Source organism: Perna viridis, chromosome 2 (assembly GCF_037379345.1).
Source record: "Perna viridis isolate PV_CMFRI_1.1 ecotype Kerala chromosome 2, ASM3737934v1, whole genome shotgun sequence".
Classification (NCBI taxonomy): Eukaryota; Metazoa; Mollusca; class Bivalvia; order Mytilida; family Mytilidae; genus Perna; species Perna viridis.
Window position 1 is genome coordinate 1,308,300 of NC_142446.1, and position 24,622 is coordinate 1,332,921.

The 24,622-nt window shown below is 34.5% G+C and overlaps 1 protein-coding gene across 1 annotated transcript in view; it reads right to left on the reverse strand.

Moving 5' to 3' along the window:
• LOC148623248 (DNA polymerase epsilon subunit 2-like) overlaps nucleotides 1-21,837 on the reverse strand; it is a 61,989-nt gene extending 40,152 nt beyond the window's left edge. Inside the window, exons 1-4 of the mRNA XM_088564941.1 lie at nucleotides 21,737-21,837; nucleotides 9,318-9,418; nucleotides 5,575-5,647; nucleotides 4,460-4,537 (exon numbers count right to left, since the gene is read on the reverse strand). Coding sequence (XP_088421067.1) covers nucleotides 4,460-4,537; nucleotides 5,575-5,647; nucleotides 9,318-9,418; nucleotides 21,737-21,798 — 314 coding nt within the window. The 5' untranslated portion in view covers nucleotides 21,799-21,837. The remainder of the gene's footprint in view (nucleotides 1-4,459; nucleotides 4,538-5,574; nucleotides 5,648-9,317; nucleotides 9,419-21,736) is intronic.
• Nucleotides 21,838-24,622: the final 2,785 nt, after the last annotated feature.

A 24,622-nucleotide genomic window follows, 5' to 3' on the forward strand; every position in this document is an offset into this window, starting at 1 on the left:
TCCCCTATCTCTGACTGAACTGATAAATTTGCTTTTATTAACTACATATTTATTTGCAAATTTGTGGACACTTAAACCTAAGCTGAATGTCAAGATTACGTTCCTTTAAGGTATAAGTTATTTTATGATTCTGTTGTCAGTTTGTTCTTTTTTTAAATCTGTTTTTTTTTATGGTTGCAGAAATTTGCAAGATTCATAAAATGTTATGGCATTGTCATCCCCAAATCAACAGGCTGTGAAGGGCATTAGTCCTATTATTGTCAATGTCTAGTTATGTTTTATAAATTATGATATATTGTATATGTATTGCATGGTATATGGTACTATACAATTTTGCTAATAGTAAGGAGCATTTATAATGTTTTAGACTATTTTTTTTATATTTTAGGTTGTTTGTAAAGCCCACATTGTGAACAAAAGGAATGAAATACTGGACAGCAGTATTGAAGAAACTATATTATAATGAATATAAAAGATTTTAGGGAACAATTTTTATACACGTATGGCTATCAATTAGAGATGGGTCTTATAATGGTACACGTTCATATATCCATCTGTCTGTCTGTGTTAACATGTAACATGGTAACATTAAAATCCCTTGAATAGTAAACCTTATTTTTATACTTTATAAAGTTCTTTGTTATCATGGTATTATGACCTGTATACTTTTAAGAGAAAATTCTAGTTTAAGTTTCTAAGTCATGAGACTTTTTCTAAAAAAAGCTGGAGGGTCAAGATTTTACAGTATTTTGGAAAATGCATGTTCGATTTACTTCAAACTTTGCAAAGTTGTTTGTTACCACTATATAAGGGGAATACATTTTGGTAAAGGTCTTGTTTTTTGTTCCCTGCTGCTACATGGAAGAAAAGAAACATATAGAAATATCCAACCAACACATTTGACTCTTTGGAGAGATTTTGTTCAGATTATGTAGGATTGTTAGTCACTATATGTAATTGATAACATTGGGCCACCATTTTGATTAAACAAGTTTTATAGGAGTTTTTGGACTGTTGAATTGTACATGCTACTCTATAGAACACTCTGTGGACACAACTCCTTCGGAGACAGCTGTACAGATCTTGTTATAAGGGATTGTTGGTCATCATATTTAATATACATGTAGTATTATTGTGTAAGGTTTTCATTTTGGTTTAGTTATTGGTCCAATATGATCATCCGAGGACCAATAACTCAGCCAATATGGAAAACCTCACCTAATTATACCTGTATTAACTTACTAGTCCAATACCTTATATTGGTCTATAGAATTATGGATTTTTATTAGGCCATTATGACATATTAAACAGCTAAATCCTGTGTTTGTGCACTTTTGTTCTTTGTGTTGTATAGGCAGTTTTTATCATATAAATTTAGGCAAATATTTGAACATTAGTCAATAATTGATCATTTTCGGCTACCATTTTAATTTGACCAATTTTACAGGAGTTATGGGACTTTGATAAAATTGTGCATGCTACATAATAGGAGCACTTTATTGGATGCAACTCCTTGGAGACAGCTGTACAAATTTTGTTCAAAATTTATAGAATTGTTAGTCACCCCATTGCGTTGATCATATTGGGCCACCATTTGGATTTGACAAATTTTACAGGTGTTATGGAATTTTTTTGAATTTGGACATGCTACCCTATAGGAAAATTTTGTGGATGCAACACTTTGGGGGACAGCTATACAGGTTTTGTTCAAATTTTATCAGATTGTTAGTCACCATTGATTTGACTAATATACATGAGTTATGGGACGTATGATCTCTGGTCAAGTTTTGGTTTTAATCTGTTAAGCCATGTTGGAGGTATTGCCCTTTTTCAAAGAATTTTTGCTATTTTTAATGTTATTTCTTTCATAAAATCTTCTTCTCTGACTACTTGACCAATTGAAACCAAACTTAGTATGAATGTTTCTTGGGATATCCTGCATAGAACTGATGTGGGGATTTTTGATTCGTTGAAAAACTTAGCTGCCATTACAAAAAATAGAACAGAGGGGTCAGACAGTAGTTTTTTGCATATATCTCAAAACCGTTAGGTTTAGCCAAACTCTTTCAATTGCTGAAATGATCATTATTATAAGGCCTTTAAAAGTCTTCAGGGATCAAAGTTGTCAGGCGACTCCTTGTAAGAGTTAATGCCCTTGAAACCTATAATAGACAGAAAGAAACTTTCAATTGCTAAAATGTTCCTTATGATATCCTACCAAAGTCTTCTTGCGTCAAAATTGTTGGACATCTTGTTAAATTTATTACCCTTGAAAGACAAATTTTAACCAGGTGAGCAATTCAGGCTCCTGGGGGCCTCTTGTTTTGAAGTTCTTTTCTTATTGTATTGTCTTATTGTTATTTTTTCAAGTTATTTTACCATTTTCTTTTTCTTCCAAAAACCTTATGCTATATATCAGCATTTAACCTTACTGCTTCAAGTTAAATGTTGTGTTCTGAAATTAACCTCTGCAAATCCTTTTTATGAGTCCAGAAAAAAATGGTGGTCATATAATAGGATGCTGTTACCATTGTTTATAGATACTTCATGTCCGGACAATAGCTTGAGTATGAGTGTATATGTTTATGAAAGTATACTACAAGTGATTTTCGGACAAAAACTTGAGTAAATATGAATGTATCTCTTTGAAATTGTACCACAAGGTGTCATACCACAAAAGGAAGGCTAGGATTGAATAGGGGTTGTGCTTATTGACGAATAAGGTTGCCACTGTGATTCTAGTCAAATTAGTTTCCTGTATCTGTATCTAGCTTGAATGGTGTGTTAATACTTGGCCCAATTTTCAGGGTTCGACCTCTGTTGTTGTATCAAGCTGCACTCAGTAGAGCACATTTTTTTGCTAAGAGTTCTGACAGGTTTTCAGTTTACTCCCATATGGGAACGATTGTTACGTGTTCAGGGCACAGCTGTTTATATTTCTATGCCTTACAGTCTTTATAGTCTTTTCAGCTATTACAGGTGTATATAAATATACTTCCTGTATTAATTTATATTATTTCCCTTCTTTTATATATTATAGGAAAAAAAAAAGAAATGTATTGTAAGTTGTTGATGTTTAATATATAGTAAATAACAATTAAACATGATATTGATTATTCATATTTTTATGTTAAAAATTGATGCTTTTTCGAAATCACAAAAGTTGTTCATTTAAATGTGTCATTTCTGTACTGAATAAAAAGTGGTTACAGAAAACAATCAAGAATTGTTGCATAACACATTCTGCTTGTAATTTTGTATGTACATGTACCAAGTTTCATTATGATGTGTTCATATTTGAACAAATGAAAACTCCTACAACTAACACAATTTAAAATGCATTTAACCAGAAAGTACAGGTAAAATCGATATAACAATGGAAGGAAACCAGAACAAAATATCTCCAAAACGAATCTTCAAAAGATGTTTGGAGTTTGGGCCACATAAAATTGTAAATTGGTGTAGGACAAAAACTTTAAAAGAAGGAGACAACAATACACATATTCAATGAAAGCATACTCATGAGCGGTGAAAAAAAATCAGTAAATATAGTTTCCTTTGAAATGAAAAAGTACTAAGGAACCACAGAAAACCACAGTATTGAAAAATGACTGAAATTTACAGTACTAAATAATGACTGACATTTTCAGTACTGAAAATTGGCTAAAATTTACAGTACTGAAAGTTGACTGAAACTATCTGCACTGAAAATTGACTGAAATTTTCAGTACTGCAAAAATGGCTGAAATTTACAGTACTGAAAAATGAATAAAATTCATAGTACTGTAAAATGACAAAAAAGGCAAGTACTGAAATTACCGAAAGAAATTCCTTACTGAAATTTTATTCAAAAGAAAAGTACTGATTTTATATCGGCATTAAAAGTACATAAAATCTGTAGTTAAATTCCTGGTAGTGTAGGAGGTGCCCAGTCTTAGTTTGTCATCCAGACATTGCTCTATAGATTTTACAAGGAATTATCATTCTTTATTGGATAGATTTAAGTGATAGATGACCACATGGTTTGCTCCAAAATATGGCGTATATAGATTGAATATATATAACTTTTCTTGAAATAATGGTCTTCAAAGTCAATATTTAAAAATATAGTGAAAACAATTTAACAAGTAAACATCATTCATGGATTTTGATTGTAATTAGAACGTTTTCCAGGCTTTTAATTGGCCTTATAAATAAATCTGTTCATTACAGAGCACCGAGTTCATTTGGGACTTATTCAATAAATTTCTTTGTATCATTGATGTGTATCTGAGTACAAACAGGGGCTGTTCCAGCTCTAAAAATTTCTGGCAGTAGAAAAATTGCAAGATGCCAATTTTTGTTGCCAGTTTTCAGAAAATGGAGCCAGCATATGAAAAATAACATATATGATTCTTATAACTGTGTCATGACAAGAAGTGAACCTTAGAGTAGAGCACTGGTTTCACTTTGTACTTACTCAATAAACTTCTTTCTATCAGTGACATATGTGTATCTGGGTACAGAGAAAGCATCAATCACACAGAAAACAGAATCACTACAATTATCAATATAAATAATTAGTTCATAATCAGTCATTTTTGTTATTAAGTCAATTCTCTTAAAATGAACTAAATTTCCATGCCAGTGATATGGTATCAAGTACCTCTCAAGTAAGGCTGCTCCACTAGTGAAATTTCTAAATTTGTTCAAAAATGGTTAAAATATTATCCCAAATAAGAAAAAATATTTCTCAATTGATAGTTAAAGTGTACTGGTGTTTCTGTTCACACTGACTTATTCATTGATCCAATTAATATTTAAGGTATTGTACTGTTATTTCAATTTTTCCAATACAAAAAATGACACACTTTTTCTTAATTAATAGAAGACGGGACTGTTTTGAAAAAAGCAAAAAATATAACTGCATGCATGTAATAAGGCAAAAAAAAATTATCCATAGCATGATTTGGAGACATTGCAGACTTCAATAGTTCTTGTCAGAAATGACCAAATAACTTTAGGGTAGGCAAAAACATAGGATCAATAGAGTTAGCAGGGTTAAAGAGATAGCACAAAGTATATACATGTATACACATATACAATATACCAAACTATGTTGAAAAACAGTTACATTACAAATGTATATGCATGATAAAGCTCTCATTCTAAACATCCCTAAAATGGAAAACACACAAGTCCAGAACAATGTTTCAGGTCATCAAATTACACACACAAAAACAGTGCTTAGTGTGACAGACAAAAAGATTTTGATTGGTAGCCACAGAAAGTAGGTATGGTATACTGACTAGTGTTGGCCTTGATTGAAAATGGGGAGACATTATTTACCTTCTATGAAGAAAGGTTACATAGAAAATAGACTATCCCTGTTGTCAGGGGTGCTTAGTGGGAGATTATTCCTATTAGCAGGGGATGCTTAGAGGGAGATTATTCCTATTGTCAGGGGTCTGCTTAGTGGGAGATTATTCCTATCAACGGGGGATGCTTAGAGGGAGATTATTCCTATTGTCAGGGGTCTGCTTAGTGGGAGATTATTCCTATCAGCAGGGGATGCTTAGAGTGATATATCTTTACCTTTCATCCTGATCAGTATTACATTCTTGAACGGCTTTTTCACAAACTGATTTATCCACAAGAGTTGATGATACTGTAAATAATAAGTAATGTTCATGAAGAGTTATTACTATGTGCATTCAGTAGTACATTAAATGCAAATTTTCAGTGAAGCCCTCATTTGAAAACAGTAAGATTGTAGTTGATGAGAGCTAAGATTACTGTAAATGCAGAAACATTTACATGCATTTACATACAATGTATGTGTATTTTCATGATTCGACTCAACCAAGGAAAAAATGTGTGGTTTATATTCATGGGTCATCACTAAGATGATAAAAATAATCAATTAATGATTCAGGGATTGCAATTAATTTGTTTATCAAATCAAGTGCAAACAGAGGTTGATCCAGGGGGTGTCACCTGGAGGTCGAGACAAGGGTTAGTATGTTTACTATATTTGTATATTCAAAAATGATAATTGGTATCGTTATATTTACCTGGCCAGTTCATTATGATTACACACAGTATACATGTATATTTATATAATGAGCTATTAATCACTTGATTTTAATTAGATACATGTACATGTTGAACATGTAAAGCATTGAACTGTCACTTTTTAAGTGACGATGTAGGAATTTTCAAAATGCAAAGACACTATTCAAAAAGTACATTTTACACTGGTAATTATAATAATTAAATGTCAGTCTCTGTAAGAATCAGGCAATGGGTGAAACATGGTAACAAAAAACACGATTTTGAAAGTTTGATTTGACTATTTGCACCATCAGAATCAAGGAAAAAAGACCAGATTTTCCATATCATTTTTGGTAAATTGAATTATAATTTCATTGCAATACACTGAAAATGAACATTTCAAGGGCAGATAACTTAATTCTATTTTTTTCTATCGATCTATTGAAAAAAATTCTGAACAAATCCAGTGGTGCAAAGATCAGATATTGGTCTTTAGAGATAGAGAAAGCATTCTTGAGTGAAATTATATTGTCAGATCAGTGCATGTTTCTGATTTTTACCATTTTGCCTGATTCTTATAAATACTTACACTTTATAATATTATACAAATTTCTCTTTAATTATAACTTTTTAAAATGAAATGTCACATAAAAAAACAAATTATAAATATACATTTAACCGAGCCCATTTAAAATAATCTTTCTTTACCAAACTGCTGAGTGAAATTTAAGCAAATGTTGAGCCGTTTCTAAATCCATATCTGATTGTTTCGTTATTCTAACAATGTCAACAATTAGCCATGTCAGAGGTATATACATGTACCAATAGATCAAAATATATCACCCAATGACATGTACATGTATCATAGAGACCAACTCAATTCCAATCAATAGTATTGTTTAATTATTATTATTATTTACAATATTTGTATAGCGCCAATCTAAACTACATTTACTCTAAGTGCTTTACAGCATGTAAATGATATACAATACAGTAGTAATCGACACCTAAAATTATACAAAAGGAAATGAAAATAAAAATATTACTCAGAACCGTAATTATGTATCTTAGATATAGAAATTTGTAAAACCAAAAAAGAAAAGACGAACAAAAAAAAAATTACAAACTATGTAATTAAAACATAATTAAGTATTAAAAGATAATTTAAATAGTATAAAATGGCAAAAGTAAAAATATCTAGAAAATACATTATATATTAATATTTCATCATTTAAATGAAATAAGTATTAAAAACAATACAATGGTTTTTGAGTTATTTGCAAAAAACCACCATCTGACCCCTATGTTCTATTTTTAGTAACGGCGGCAATGTTTTTTCATGCATCAACAATTCCATCAATAATTTTGTGGGGGATACCCTAAGGAACATATATACCAACTTTTATTGAATTCTGCGCAATGGATTTTCAAAGCTGCACATACGAAAAATGCAAAAAAAAACTGTTTCAGGGGCCATAACTCCTACATCAGTTGACCAATCGTTTTGAAAATTTTGGCATAGGTCTGTCTCATGATGCTGAACAATATTACCCTGCTAGAAATTTGCTAAAGGTAACAGCTTTTGAGTTATCTAGAAAATACATTATATATTAATATTTCATCATTTAAATGAAACAAGTATTATTATTTGCAAAAAAACACCATCTGACCCCTATGTTCTATTTTTAGTAACAGTGGCCATGTTTTTTTTCATGGATCAAAAATCCCAAGTCATTTTGTGCAGAACACCCTAAGGAACAATCATGCCAAGTTTAAAACCTGTCAGTCCAGTAGTTTCAGAGAAGTTTCTTAAAATTTGTCCACGACGATGACGGACGCCAAATGATGGCATAAGCTCACAGCCTTTGGCCTGGTGAGCTAAAAATACCATTGATAAAATAGAACATCAATAAAACATAATAAATTATATTCATAATTTATAAAAGATCACCACAATAAAAAGATGAGTTTTCAGTCTGGATTTAAAAATGTTAATATTGTCTAAAACTTGTAGTTCACCAGGAAGATTGTTCCATAAAGTGGCAGCTGCCTTGTCGAACCTACGATCACCTTACCAGTTTGTTTTCACTCTTGGCATTTCAAGTGTCACAGAGTTCTGGGAGTATAGTGATGGGCGGTTTAGAGTCAGAAGCTCTTGTGTCACAGAGTTCTGGGAGCATAGTGATGGGCGGTTTAGAGTCAGAAGCTCTTGTGTCAGATAGTTCTGGGAGCATAGTGATGGGCGGTTTAGAGTCAGAAGCTCTTGTGTCACAGAGTTCTGGGAGCATAGTGATGGGCGGTTTAGAGTCAGAAGCTCTTGTGTCACAGAGTTCTGGGAGCATAGTGATGGGCAGAGTCAGAAGCTCTTGGAGCTTATTTGGAGTCATATTTCCTGCCCCGTGATATCAATCTGACGGCAGCATTCTGAACTCTTTGAAGCTTGTTCAAGGCACTAGATTTCACACCATATAAAAGGGAGTTGCCATAATCCAATCTTGATGTTATGAGAGAACACACTAGAGTTTTGCAAGCACTGTCCGTAATGTAACAACGAATTTGACCAATCTTTCTGATTTGAAGGAAACATGACTTGGATACAGCGGAAATGTATTATTCCATGCTTAATGACTTGTCTAAGTGTATACCAAGGTTCTTTACACAAGTTGCATCTGACACTATCTTACCATCAAGAGCTAGTTGATGCTTCTCAAAATCCTTGAGTCGATGTTTCGGAGGGAAAATAATTAATTCAGTCTTATCTTGGTTGAGATTTAACAAATTGCTCCTCATCCATGAGCTGATGTCGCCAACGCAAGCTTCAAGTCATGTGGATATTTCGGACCAGTTGTCAATTGGTTCAATTACTAAATATATCTGTGAATCATCAGCACAACAATGATAAAGCATGTCATGTTGTCTGCAATTTTCTCCGATGTGCTTAGAAAACATACAATAAAGACTTGGACCCAAAATAGATCCCTGCGGAATGATATTGGCAACATGGCTTTGCAATTAAGTCATCACAATTCATCACTCCATTGATTCTCTCTTCAGGGCTTAAAGAAAGGCTTAATTCATTCCTTACAAAACATTGCAACAAGCTTCACTACTTTTAATCAAGTTCTGAATATGAGCACTCAAATAGTCAGCTTAATCAACTAAACACATATCTGTATTCAGTATTGCATTTAAATCTGGAGTTATTTATAACCTTTACCTTTGAGGGTAAACAGATTCTATGTAAACTTGCATTGCTGTTTCTGTATAAATTCAAATAAACTTACATTGTTGTTTTTGTAGAGATTCTAATACTTTATCCAGACATTCCTCTCTCTGTAATTCATTAATCAGGTTTAAGACTTCAATCAAGTATTTACTAGCCTCACTAAACAAAGATAAAACACATGTATTAGCAGGTTGTTTTACAAAGATAAAACATGTGTATTAGCAGGCTGTTTTACAAAGATAAAACACGTGTATTAGCAGGCTGTTTTACAAAGATAAAACACGTGTATTAGCAGGCTGTTTTACAAAGATAAAACATGTGTATTAGCAGGCTGTTTTACAAAGATAAAACACATGTATTAGCAGGTCAAGGCCTCATTAATTTGTTTTCTATTGTACAACATATCTTTACATACTTCAAGGTATCCCCACATTATCATACTAAGCTCTACAATAAATGTAATAAACTTTTTTATTCTGTATAATAATACAATAATTTATAAATTTCTCATGGGATTGATGTCCCATTAACAGGTAGTTTCTGGAAAAGTTGCCCAACAAAAATTATCAATTATAACAAACATTTTCACTTGTCACAATTTTATGTTTTCATGAATACATTCAGAGTTTAAAACTGTAAATTTGTACTTCAAGATTTGGTGTAGAGTTTAGAAGATTTTGTCATGGACTTATTATTCAAACTGTTCATCTAAATCTGTTATCAGTTCAAATTAAGAAATGCATTAGTGTTTACATTAAGCTCTAAATCGGCCTTTCATTTGAATGACAGTAAACTTACATTGCATCAGAAATTCTATGTACATTTTATATGTATTGAGGGTTTGTTCAATATTTCTGGTCATTTACATCACATGTGTTAACCTTAAAAAACTCTAAAGCAGGAGACCTCCCTATCAAAATTTTGTCAAAGAGGTAAATTTACTGAAGTTTTGTTTTTTGGGACATATTTTATGTTTAGCATCAAAAGACCTTATTTGAACTTAATTCCAATTTCACAGCGACAGTTTCTTGCGACATCTCCTTTCATGGAAAAGGACACCAAATGCTTCCTTATATACAATGGTCTCAATACATCATACATGTAATAAATTTAAAAGAATTCCACAAGAATTGAAGTAATTTCTTACAATTTTTTGGCAGTATATTCAAATAAGATGGGTGAAATTTCTTAATGTGGTAAAATTTGCTGCTTTGACAAATGCACATAAAGCAGGATGTTGCTGAATTTTTTATCAGGGGTCTCCTACATTGTGCTGTATCTTATTTGATACATTTTTATTAAATTTTACTATATAATTAAGTTTAATTTCAAAAAATGCTTCACACATTATTTAAATTTTGTGCTATATGTTATTATCGAATTTTGTCTTCCGGGTTTTAGTATTTTCATTCGATTATTTACATTTCCTGTTGACATCCACGTGAAATTTTTTGTAGCACTTTGTGCTTTTTTAGCCATAATGGGGCACAGTCTTTTCACCACATACACATACAATTTGAGTACAATAAACTATTCAACAATTGTATTGGTTAGCTATCTGCAAATACATATACATTCAACCGAATACACATGTTAAAGGCAGAACAGTGAAAAGACTCTGATAATCAAAGATGGCAGACACAGAGCATTGACAAAGTGTACCTACAGAAAAGGGCAAAGATTTTCAGAAAGCTTTATTAGACGGTCATGAAAAGAAGATCAAATCATCATGTTTTATGTTAAAAGACACTCTTTCAAAACTAGAGCAATTACCGGCTTCACTTAAAGCACTACAAACTGAAGAATCAAATTTAAACACAGTGTTCCAGAGATTTGAGAAAATTTCAAATGAATATTTGGACTTTTTATCTCGTTGTCCATTAGAAAATGCACAAGATTATACAGAACAATACTGGCCAATATTTCAAGAGTTGAAATCTAAAGTGTGTAAATTAGTGGACAGAATCCAGTTAGCTAAGGACAATTGCGATACAGAATCCAGCAAAAGTAGACAAACTCGTAGATCTATTAAAACTGATAATTCGAACGCGAGCCAATTGGCCTTACAGACACAGGCAAAGGTCGAATCAGAAAAAGTGAAATTAAAATTTCTAGAAAAAGAACTCACATTGAAAAAGGAAAAATTTGACAAGGAATGTGAAATTAAAGTGCTAGAACAATTAAAGACAGTAGCCGCGGCAGAGGCAGAGGCGAGTGTGATCAATGAGAGACCTAGTCAAGCAGATAAAAATGAGTTTGAAACGGAATTGCCAAAGGAAACGATAACTCCTTTCGAAAAGACGCTTAACTTCTTAAGAGACATTTCGTATACGAAAGCTGAAAACGACAACAAACTTTCTGCTGAAGCACCTGTCTTTTATCCCACATCAACACCTCATGTTAAACAGCAAGCGAGACACACGTCAACCTTGCCTCACACCTTCGATCGTGGTAACCAGAATGTTGTAGATCCTTCAAACTATTTGTTAAAGAAAAATCTCTTACTAGAAAGTATGCAGAGACAGTTGTTCGACGACAAACCTGAACAATACCTTGTTTGGAAAGCTCAATTTTTGAGAATGACTACTGAAATTGATTGTTCACCACTTGAAGAAATAACACTTCTATCCAGCTGTATAAATCGAAATGCTAATGCGTACCGATTAGTCATGAGTGCTCGTGCCTCATGCGCAGACCAGCCAGAGAACTGTTTAGACCTGATTTGGTCTAGATTAGACAAACGTTTTGGGTCTCCAGAATTGATAGAATCGGTATTGAAATCGAGGATCATGAAATTACCAGATTCATTAGACTATCAAAGGTTATATGAATTGTCGGACTTGTTGGTCGAGATCCAGGCAGTCAAAGTGTTGCCAGCGTATAGCAGCATTTTTGCTTACTTGGTCTCTTCGTTAGGGTTGAAACAAATCATACAAAAGCTTCCTAGACATATCCAAGATAAGTGGATAAATCGAGCAGTAAATTACAAGAAACAGCACGGTGTTTTATATCCGCCGTTTGAAGAATTCGTTGACTTTATTAGCGAAATTAGTTCGATACGTAACGACCCAGGACTCAATTTCGGTTCGTCGAAGGAAAGCACAAATTTCCGAGGAAAGACTCAGTTATCGAACAACATGAAACTTAAACAAGTTGCAAGTCACAAAACAGAAGTTGTCACGAAAGCGGGAAATGATAAACTGTTGTGCATAATACATCCAGGTTCGAAACATACAATCAATCAGTGTAACGCCTTCAGAGGTAAAAGTTTTCATGATCGGAGAGAAATTCTAGAGTCTAAGAACGTTTGTTACAGATGTTGTGAAACCACTTCTCACTTTGCAAAGAAATGTGAGGCGAAGATACAATGTAATGTTTGTAAAAGCGATAGACACTGTACAGCTCTACATATTTCTCAGGAGTCAACGAAACCGAAACAAGACCTTCCTAGTGCGCAAATTCATGGCGAGGAGGTAACTGGTACCGTCTTAGTAAAAGCAAAATGTACAGAAGTCTGCGGAAAGTTTCGTGGTAAATCATGTGCTCGTATCGTCCCAGTGCGTGTATACAAGAACGGTCAAAGTGACAATTTTGTTGATTGTTTCGCAATGCTCGATGATCAGAGCAATAAGTCTCTCGGTAAAGGTGCGTTATTTGACAGTCTTGGAATACACTCTAACTCAGTACAGTACACCATGCAATCTTGCTCAGGAACGTGTGTAACAAATGGTCGTTTAGCTGATGAACTAGTCGTAGAAGGATCAGATAATGTTCAAGTTCACTTACCTCCAGTTCTGGAATGTGACAATCTGCCTGAAAACGAAACCGAGATACCTACCTCAAATGTCGCTCAACACTTTCCTCACATGCAGGATATCGCGCAATACTTACCTGACTCAAGTACAAACAAGGAAATTCTATTACTGATAGGTCGTGACTTACCTAAAGCTCATCATGTTATTGATCAGAGGATCGGGTCACCTGAATTTACTCTCGGTAAAGGTGCGTTATTTGACAGTCTTGGAATACACTCTAACTCAGTACAGTACACCATGCAATCTTGCTCAGGAACGTGTGTAACAAATGGTCGTTTAGCTGATGAACTAGTCGTAGAAGGATCAGATAATGTTCAAGTTCACTTACCTCCAGTTCTGGAATGTGACAATCTGCCTGAAAACGAAACCGAGATACCTACCTCAAATGTCGCTCAACACTTTCCTCACATGCAGGATATCGCGCAATACTTACCTGACTCAAGTACAAACAAGGAAATTCTATTACTGATAGGTCGTGACTTACCTAAAGCTCATCATGTTATTGATCAGAGGATCGGGTCACCTGAATTACCGTTTGCGCAATGATCGCCTCTTGGTTGGACGATCATTGGCGACGTATGCTTATCTGGGAAACATGTTTCTTCTACCAAAGTTTACAAAACTTTCATCTGTAAGAGTGGTCTCATTAGCACTTTGGAACCGTGTCAGCAAGTCGTAAACATATCGGATGGTGATTTGAGTAAAAGGAAGACGAGAGTTACTCACCTTGACATATTCGAGACTAGGAATGATGATAACACTCCAGGTTTATCTACAGACGATAGACAATTCCTTGAAGTCATGGACAAGGAATTTCACATAGGAACTGAGGGCAAATGGACTGCACCTTTGCCATTCCGTGCAAACAAGGAACCTATACCTGATAACTTCGACTTGGCGTTGAATCGTGCTCGTTCACTGGATTATTCCCTGAGGAAAAATGTTAAGAAAAAGGAACATTTTATGACCTTTATGGAACAAATCTTCGATCGTAACCATGCAGAGTTGGCGCCAGAAATTCCACCAGATAAAGAGCGGTGGTACTTACCGCTTTTCGGTGTTTATCACCCACATAAGTTAGACAGAATACGCGGGGTATTCGACTCGTCTGCTACGTACCAAGGCATCTCACTTAACTCTCAACTTCTACAAGGGCCAGATCTTATAAATAGTCTCTTGGGCATACTCATCAGGTTTAGAAAAGAAATGATCGCCATAGTCGCAGATATTGAACAAATGTTCCATTCGTTCTTGGTCAACGAGCAAGATCATGATTACCTCAGGTTTTTGTGGCACAAAGACAACATATTTGACAATCCGTTGGTACCTTATAGAATGAGGGCACATGTATTTGGCAACAGCCCCTCTCCGTCAATCGCAATGTATGGTCTTAGACGCATAGGCAGCTTAGCAGAGGAGACACATGGAAGCGATGTTAAGGACTTTATTATCAACCATTTTTATGTTGATGATGGACTGGTGTCTTGTTCAACAGCTGACGAAGCTATCGACTTAGTTTCTAGGACACAGGATGCAATGAAAGTACATGGACAATTAAGACTCCATAAATTCGCCTCAAATAGTGGAGAAGTAATGAGCTCATTCAAATCAGAAGACATCGCTAAAGGCTTGGTAAATCTTGACTTTGAAAAGGACACTCTCACTCAGCGTAGTCTAGGACTATTGTGGGATTTACGCTCAGATACCTTTAAGATCAGTATATCGACAGACAAAAAACCTGCAACTCGTCGAGGCATTCTGTCTGTAGTGAATAGTCTCTTTGACCCTCTTGGGTTCATATCACCTGTCACCATTAGTGGAAAGATAATCTTGAGGAAAATAGTAGCAATTACGGTTGATTGGGACGAACCGTTAACCGAAGATCAACTTCAAGAGTGGTACAAATGGAAGGAAAACTTACATTATCTTGAATCGCTTCAAATTCCAAGAGTAATAGTTCCTTACCTTAGTGAAACTGTAAGTCGAGAGTTACTTACTTATTGTGATGCGTCAGAACTTGCAATTTCTGCTGTTTCATACTTACATGTTACTTATTGGAACAACTCAACCAAAGTTGGATTCGTATTAGGAAAATCCAAAGTCACACCCCGCAGTGGACACACGATACCAAGATTAGAGCTGTGTGCAGCTGTGCTCGCTATAGAGGTTAGTCAGATAGCTATCGATCAATTACAACTCGAACTCGACCAGGTTAAATTCTTCAGTGATAGTCGTGTGGTCTTGGGGTACATAAACAACAATCAGAGACGATTTTTCGTTTACGTCGGAAACCGTGTTGCACACATCAGAAAGCTCAGTGATCCGTCTCAGTGGTTTTATGTTCGTAGTGAGGAAAATCCAGCAGATGTTGGAACAAGAGGGATCAACCCAATTGACATGCAACATAGTACTTGGTTATGTGGACCGAAGTTGGTAAATTCTGATCAGGACACTCACCGCCTGATTAATCCGGACGAGGATTCTGAGATTCGTTGTAACAAAGTAGACATCAAGGCGGATGTAACAGATCCAGTTCAAGGTTTTAATGATGACTTGTATTCTAGATTTTCTGATTGGGATAGACTTGTAAGATCATTAGTGACGATTCGTAAATTCATACAGAAACACAAAGATGAGCACTCTGGTAAATGCAATGACATTGATTTGATTCGCAGTACTGAATGTGTTATAATCATGGACGTTCAAAGGAAGTTCTTTTCTACTGAGATCGAGAATCTGAAACTCTCAAAACCAATTGATAAAAACAGCAAAATCTATCAGTTGGACCCGTATTTGAACAAGGATGGACTTTTGTGCGTAGGAGGTCGACTAAGGAAAGCGAGTGGTTTAGAAGGTCAACTCAAACATCCGATCATTCTTCCTGGAAAACATCCAACAACTACATTGATTGTCCGTAAATTCCACATTGAAGTCAAACATCAAGGACGTCACACGACAGAGGGTCGAGTCAGATCAGCTGGATATTGGATTTTAGGCGGGAAGAAACTTGTTTCGTCAATTATCTTCAAATGTGTCACATGTCGTAAGTTAAGGTCAGAACCGAGTAGTCAGAAAATGTCTGATCTCCCAGAAGAAAGGTTAAGTTATGGGGAGCCACCGTTCTCATACGTAGGTGTGGATATCTTTGGACCTTCCGAAGTAGTAACCCGACGCACACGTGGAGGATCGGCCAATAGTAAGAGATGGGGTGCTTTGTTTACATGCTTAACGACTAGAGCGACACACATAGAGGTAGTCGAGGAAATGACTACATCGTCATTTGTCAACGCACTCAGAAGGTTTACATATATCCGAGGCAGTGTTAAGGTCATTTGTTCTGATAAAGGAACTAACTTTGTGGGTACGGTAAACGAGCTGAGATTGAATTGCATCAACGTTGATGACACTCACATGCGCAAGTATTTGAACACACAAGGAACGACTTGGATTTTCAATTCTCCCCATTCTTCCCACATGGGAGGAGTGTGGGAAAGAATGATAGCTATTACACGTCGAATATTTGAGTCTATGATGTTGGAATATGGATCACGTAATCTAAGTCATGAGGTTCTTACTACCTTCTTCGCAGAAGCTTCAGCTATAATGAACTCTAGACCACTCATCCCGATATCAACAGATCCAGAAAATCCATGCGTTTTATCTCCTTCAATGATACTTACCCAGAAATCACCAGTTCTACCAAGCGTTGTCGATGGAATGGATAATTCTGCAGATGTAGATTATGATATGAAAGTCGATCGTGTTTCATTGTTTCGTAAACAGTGGGAACGTGTTAAGCATCTTTCTGCAATCTTTTGGAAGCGATGGAAAGTGGAATACATAAATACTCTTCAGAAGCGTCGTAAGTGGAATTTAGAAGTAGAAAACATAAAGTTAGGAGATGTAGTTCTAGTGCACGACAAAGAATTATCTAGATCAGCTTGGCCTATGGGTCTCATTGTGAAATCAATTCCTAGTGATGATGGATTAGTTCGCAAAGTCGTAGTTCGTGTAGTCGTCAATGGAGAAGCAAAGACATACACACGTCCAATTCATGAAGTCATTCTTTTGTTGCCAGAATAATTACATTGTCAATCTATTGTTAATGCCATTTGTCATGTTATATGCCTTTTGACGGTTTATACATTCAAGTTTTGTATTTGTACTTTGAACTATAAGGGTATCAAGTTCAATTTTTGAATTTATTTTTCTTTATCATTTTTTCTTTGATGAAAAACTCATTTTGAGACCAAATTATGGTTATATAGCCTAACTTTTAAATTCACTGTGAATATTGTTATTTTGAAAAGAGTGATATTTTTAATATCAGGCGAGGAGTGTGCTGTATCTTATTTGATACATTTTTATTAAATTTTACTAATTAAGTTTAATTTCAAAAAATGCTTCACACATTATTTAAATTTTGTGCTATATGTTATTATCGAATTTTGTCATCCGGGTTTTAGTATTTTCATTCGATTATTTACATTTCCTGTTGACATCCATGTGAATTTTTTTGTAGCACTTTGTGCTTTTTTAGCCATAATGGGGCACAGTCTTTTCACCACATACACATACAATTTGAGTACAATAAACTATTCAACAATTGTATTGGTTAGCTATCTGCAAATACATATACATTCAACCGAATACACATGTTAAAGGCAGAACATACATACAGCTCCTTAACACCTACATTGTATATTCACATCAAGGAGTTAAATATAGAATCACAAAAGCAGGGGAAGCTACAGCTATAAACATCCTTATCATGGCTTATGTACACCCTCAGACAGTTTTTTATTAATTAAATAAAAAAATTATGAAGATCTTCCAGGTTATGAAGGAGATTGAATTTTAATTTAGGAGGGAATACATTTTGTACCTTTCTCAAGGGCGTGACTCAGGCCTCCATTTTTTTTTATATCAACAGATGGTCAAATAAACATGTTGATATCACGAAATAATGGGAGGCGACAGCTATCAAATTTCTTACATACACCCTCAAACTAATTTTGTTCAATTTAAAACAAATTTTATGACGATTGTTTGAATTTTAAATATTTCATATTTTCAGGGTCCATATATTACTTCCAGTGAATATTATAATTGATTAACTTTGATATGGCTATACAAAAATTATTCACATCTTATATTTTTCAATTTGCTGTGATATGGTGTTCCAAGCATAGGAGCAAAGATATACAAGGTTATTTGTATTATAATTCACCAAAAAGAATATATATTATTGCTATTCTTTAACTCCTAAAACATTGATGTCATGACAATTTTAACGTTTTCTATACTCTGCGTCACATAAATAACATACTGTTAAAATTTGAATAAAAATATTTTCTACGACTTTATTGACACCTACCGTCGTTTAAATTGTCTTAAATGACTTGCTCATTCCTTTAGCCAAACGGCTTCTCCCTAAACAAGTCGCTTATTAGCTTAAATCATGCGTAACAAATCCTTATGGGAAAATCCCATACTAATATCCGCCATGTTGGTTTCTACGGGACGATTTGTTTACAAACAAAGTTCGTAAGTTCCTGTCGCACTCCGGTGACAATGCCAGCACTCCACAGTTTAGTTTAGTTTCACACTTTTGGCTAGGGATGAAAAATGACATAAATGGAAAACGGTGGTTGCTTTAGTGATTAAAAATGAAGAATCTATTGTTGATAAAACATTTTCTGAAAAAAGGGGACTTTTAAAAGTATTTTGCAATGTTTTATATATTTTCAATGTTGAAGGGGCTTTTTTTCAATGACAATTTGACTTCATTGTGAAAGTGAAAGTAAGTCAATTTTTTACCATGCTAAATTTAATAAGTGGATTACAAAGTGAAATAGCTCAAAATCTAACCGGCGATGCCCATATGAGGAAGGGGTTTTTGAAGGGAAAAGTTTGAACAGTTTCAGGGATTGAAATAAAAATTTCAGATATTTTGCGGGAAATTTGATATTTTTAAACCTGATTTTATGAACTTTTTTGCAAATTTTCGCATACTTTTGCATGGTTTCTATGGTAACCCTATATGCTGTGGGTAATTTTATTCCAGAAAATTTTTACTGCATCCTGAAGGCCTTGGCTTGGGCTATTTCTAAATATATAGATTTACAGATGCTTGACAATTTTTTAAAGTGATAAATGTTACAAAGCATCAGATTACAAGACCGAAATTAGGCAGTTCTACAATACTGTGGAGTGCTGGCTTAAAGGGAGCTGCCTATACCCCTACACATTTAAAGAATTGCTTTACATCTTAGAAACTAGTGTTTTTATGCTATGCTTTGATACAAGGGTTAAAAAAATGTAACTTATGGTATGGACCTATGTTGTTGTTAGCTAATAAGTCCCTAGCAACCAAGTATGCAGATTTTTTGCAAAGTTAACAAAACAATCATTGAACTGATTCATGTGTGAATATGGCTCTTGCCATCACAAAGAATGAAATATATTTTTAAAAGCTAAATATTTGCGCAGGTTACATGTAAAATAGTTAACCGGGCAACTTTTAAGTGCACAATAAGCAAAGGTTTAATAACCTTAGACCTGGAGTGGACTTTTTAGTATTTGGTTTTCAGTTCTTTCAGATTTCTGTGATTTTTCATGTGATGAGCTTCAAATGCACTATTTTGGCATAAAACCTGTGTTAAAAGCTTACAAAACCCCAAATTTAGGGTTTATAAGTACATATGGGTTGTGATTTTGTATGTTTTAAGTGGAAATTTTCATTTAAAAGATGATTATAGCAAAACAGTGAAATGCATATCTGCACTTAGGTATAAGGAAAGTTCTCCACTAATGACGAGGAGATAGCCTAGTATGAGAATGCCTCTAAAATTGTTATCAATTGTCCAATTATGATAAATTTGGTATCATTTTACTCGTAAGAAGGTAAGCTTTCAAGAAATAACTAGAAAATTACAATATTTAATATTGCATTCTGCTTAAGCCAGCACTCCACAGTTTAGTTTAGTTTCGCACTTTTGGCTAGGGATGAAAAATGACATAAATGGAAAACGGTGGTTGCTTTAGTGATTAAAAATGAAGAATCTATTGTTGATAAAACATTTTCTGAAAAAAGGGGACTTTTAAAAGTATTTTGCAATGTTTTATATATTTTCAATGTTGAAGGGGCTTTTTTTCAATGACAATTTGACTTCATTGTGAAAGTGAAAGTAAGTCAATTTTTTACCATGCTAAATTTAATAAGTGGATTACAAAGTGAAATAGCTCAAAATCTAACCGGCGATGCCCATATGAGGAAGGGGTTTTTGAAGGGAAAAGTTTGAACAGTTTCAGGGATTGAAATAAAAATTTCAGATATTTTGCGGGAAATTTGATATTTTTAAACCTGATTTTATGAACTTTTTTGCAAATTTTCGCATACTTTTGCATGGTTTCTATGGTAACCCTATATGCTGTGGGTAATTTTATTCCAGAAAATTTTTACTGCATCCTGAAGGCCTTGGCTTGGGCTATTTCTAAATATATAGATTTACAGATGCTTGACAATTTTTTAAAGTGATAAATGTTACAAAGCATCAGATTACAAGACCGAAATTAGGCAGTTCTACAATACTGTGGAGTGCTGGCAATCGTCTGCTTGATCAATTTCTCGGTATTGTACATTGTTCGCGTAAAATAAATCCGAGATATCCGAAATAACGACGAAATGCATTCTGGGTTCTTCGATTTTTGGACAAACCATTTAAACGTAAACAACATCTCCTAGCAACCCGATCACTGTAAACATGGCCGACTTTTTACAATGTAAATATTGGCACCCAGAATTAAAATTTGACTGGAATTTAACGATTCAATGTGTAGGGAGAAGCTGAATGGCTAAACGAATGAGCAAGTCATTTAAGACAATTTAAACGACGGTAGGTGTCAATAAAGTCGTAGAAAATATTTTTATTCAAATTTTAACAGTATGTTATTTATGTGACGCCGAGTATAGTAAGAAATAATAAACACTACCAGTACTGTGCACCATACAATTTTTCTACTGACATAGCCATGCCTATATCCCGTCTGAGCATGACCGCTGAATATATGACCTACTTTCAATAAAATTTGTTTACATTCAAAATGTGTGTTAGGAGAGGTGGGCACTTAAAATATGAACTTTTTTGGGTTAAGAGAAAGGTAAAATAAATAGGTACTAAATCTTATTGGTGTCTTAACTTTATATGTAACATTGCAAAATCAAAGCCTGATAGAAGCGAGGAAGTGTTCAGTAGGTTAATTCTTGGTGAATAGACAATACTTGTGATTTCACCTTTTATGTCATATTGTCTATGCGCATCGCTATCGAGAACAGATGAATGGACAATACTAATTTTCTGTCTGGTTGTTTTTAGTTTTGTTTTATTGCCAGTCCGCAATAGTCGGCCTACACGCCTCAATGTAGCTGTATATATCCTTCTTAAATTGAAACCAGAAAGGACATAATACGTCTTTTTCCAAAATTCGTATTCCCAGGCGTTTTTTGTAGGACCAACTGGCATGACGGGTACGGATACGGGCAATTGTACCGTATCGATTTAAGTCCAACACGAACGAGTACAGAGAAGGGGGAGTTTATAGATTTCATAATAAGAGTCTTATTTTAAGTGGTGAGACCTAAATAAATGTGCATTACTACCTTCTAAGGGTAAGCCCGTGCATTTTAAATGCATTTGTTATATGTTGTTTCAATGTTGACATTTTTTATACAAAATCTCCCGCTTTTTGCGCGTGTAAATTTTGAATGAAAGACGGCGTGGATAAGTTTTTCTCCGGGTCTATAGAAGAAGAAGAGGAGGAGGAAAATCTTTTAACATCCATATGAATGAACCCGTGAGGGCATGATACACTACATATATTGAAATTATAACATCACATTACATTGAACTGACATTATAAACATAACAAAGTACTATAATGACTGATTTACCACATAAAAATGTGTTCCAACCACAGCTAGCAATTTTTATTCATTTATTAAATATTAAAATTATAACATCACATTGCATTGAACTTACATTATAAACACAAAACAAAGATTTACCACATAGGACAATATAGTATGTATGAAATGGTACAACAGAGATCAGGGCAGGAAAAAAATAAACGTTCCAACCACAGCTAGCTACAATGTACTTAGGGACCAGGCAATATTAATCACTGCAGTGGGACCGTACAAAATATATTACCAAATGTAAAAAAAAATTTATGTCCCATGACCCATGAAGTTAAAAAAAAACATAAGTCCCATCCCATGTACTTAGTAGTATATGTCTTATTCAAAGGCGATATTAATATTAAATGTAACCCGTTACATTTGGCGCCCAAATAAAAAACCCACGGGGTTTGGTTAGCTATTGAGCTAGTGTTAGAGTCGTTCGTGTAGGAAGACTCTTAAGGTGGGGGAAATGTGGCAGGACGGCCTACCTGCGTTGTATTAGGTAGTGAGATTTAGATAGCCAGTTAATTGATTTGGCTAAACGATTAATTCTCTGGCCGAATCGGTTTGTCGCTGGCTTGTCACCGAGCGTTCTAGGGTTCGATCCTCGGTGGCGGAGTATAATTTTGTGAGTCAAATTAAGCTCTCCCGTTACAATACATTAAGACTAATACATAGTACGTCAATCTATATCTTTTTTTAAACTATATATCAAACACAATCATTTAATTTCAATATTTTACACAAAATATTAACATTTCACTATTCAAACAGTGGATAGTAACTAGTAATGGAAAAAAAAACTTGAATTAAGCTTTATTTCTTTATTCATACATCTCCATACGGAGGAAATAGCATACACAAATACAATTTTAAAAAGTATAAATATACTCATTTCATCTGGAAAAGATATATATACTTGTCCCATAGTTTTCCATGAAGAAAAGAAATGTTGTTCCGTGCCCATTTGTACCGGTCCCATCCCGGTGATAAATATTGTCCGGTCCCTTATATTCAGTTATTAAAAAACCTAAATGAACGTTGCAAGGGTCATCCGGAGCAGAAGCAGCTTTTTGGCTGGACATCATTTAAAGGACGACGCAAATAGGAACTTTGCCCAATTCAAAAAGATGAAAATTATGAGTTCGTTGGATGACCACCTCTGTGTAATTTCTAGTTAGGGGCTTGAGACCAGGAATGCCATCATTGTGTCCTATGCAGATTGGCCACCAAACTGCAAATGTCATCAAGGGACGATGCTCTATGGCTACTCCCGGACTTTGTCCACAAAAAAACACTACTTATAGTTTGATTAAAGAGGCAGGATTATATCTTGTTTAGTTTTATGAGCAGTGGCGGATCCAGGGGGCGGGGGGATATAGTTAATCACTTATTCGGACCAACAGAGATATACTTAATCACTTATTCTGACCAATAGGGATATACTTAATCACTTATTCGGACCAACAGGGATATACTTAATCACTTATTCGGACCTACAGGAATATACTTAATCACCTATTCGGACCAACAGGGATATACTTAATTACTTATTCTGACTAACAGGAATATACTTAATCACCTATTCGGACCAACAGGGATATACTTAATTACTTATTCTGACTAACAGGAATATACTTAATCACTTATTCGGACCAACAGAGATATACTTAATCACTTATTCTGACCAATAGGGATATACTTCATCACTTATTCAGACCAACAGGGATATACTTAATCACTTATTCGGACCTACAGGAATATACTTAATCACCTATTCGGACCAACAGAGATATACTTAATTACTTATTCTGACCAACAGGAATATACTTAATCACTTATTCGGACTAACTGGGATATACTTAATCACTTATTCGGACCAACGGGGATATACTTAATCACTTATTCGGACCTACAGGAATATACTTAATTACTTATTCTGACTAACAGGAATATACTTAATCACTTATTCGGACCAACAGAGATATACTTAATCACTTATTCTGACCAATAGGGATATACTTCATCACTTATTCAGACCAACAGGGATATACTTAATCACTTATTCGGGCCTACAGGAATATACTTAATCACCTATTCGGACCAACAGAGATATACTTAATTACTTATTCTGACCAACAGGAATATACTTAATCACTTATTCGGACTAACTGGGATATACTAAATCACTTATTCGGACCAACGGGGATATATTTAATCACTTATTCGGACCTACAGGAATATACTTAATCACTTATTCGGACCAACGGGGATATACTGAATCACTTATTCGGACCAACAGGGATATACTTAATTACTTATTCTGACCAACAGGAATATACTTAATCACTTATTCGGACTAACTGGGATATACTTAATCACTTATTCGGACCTACAGGAATATACTTAATCACTTATTCGGAGCTACAGGAATATACTTAATCACTTATTCGGACCAACAGGGATATACTTAATTACTTATTCTGACCAACAGGAATATACTTAATCACTTATTCGGGCTAACTGGGATATACTTAATCACTTATGCATGTTCCTCCTGAAGTCAGAAACTATCTAAAAGTAACA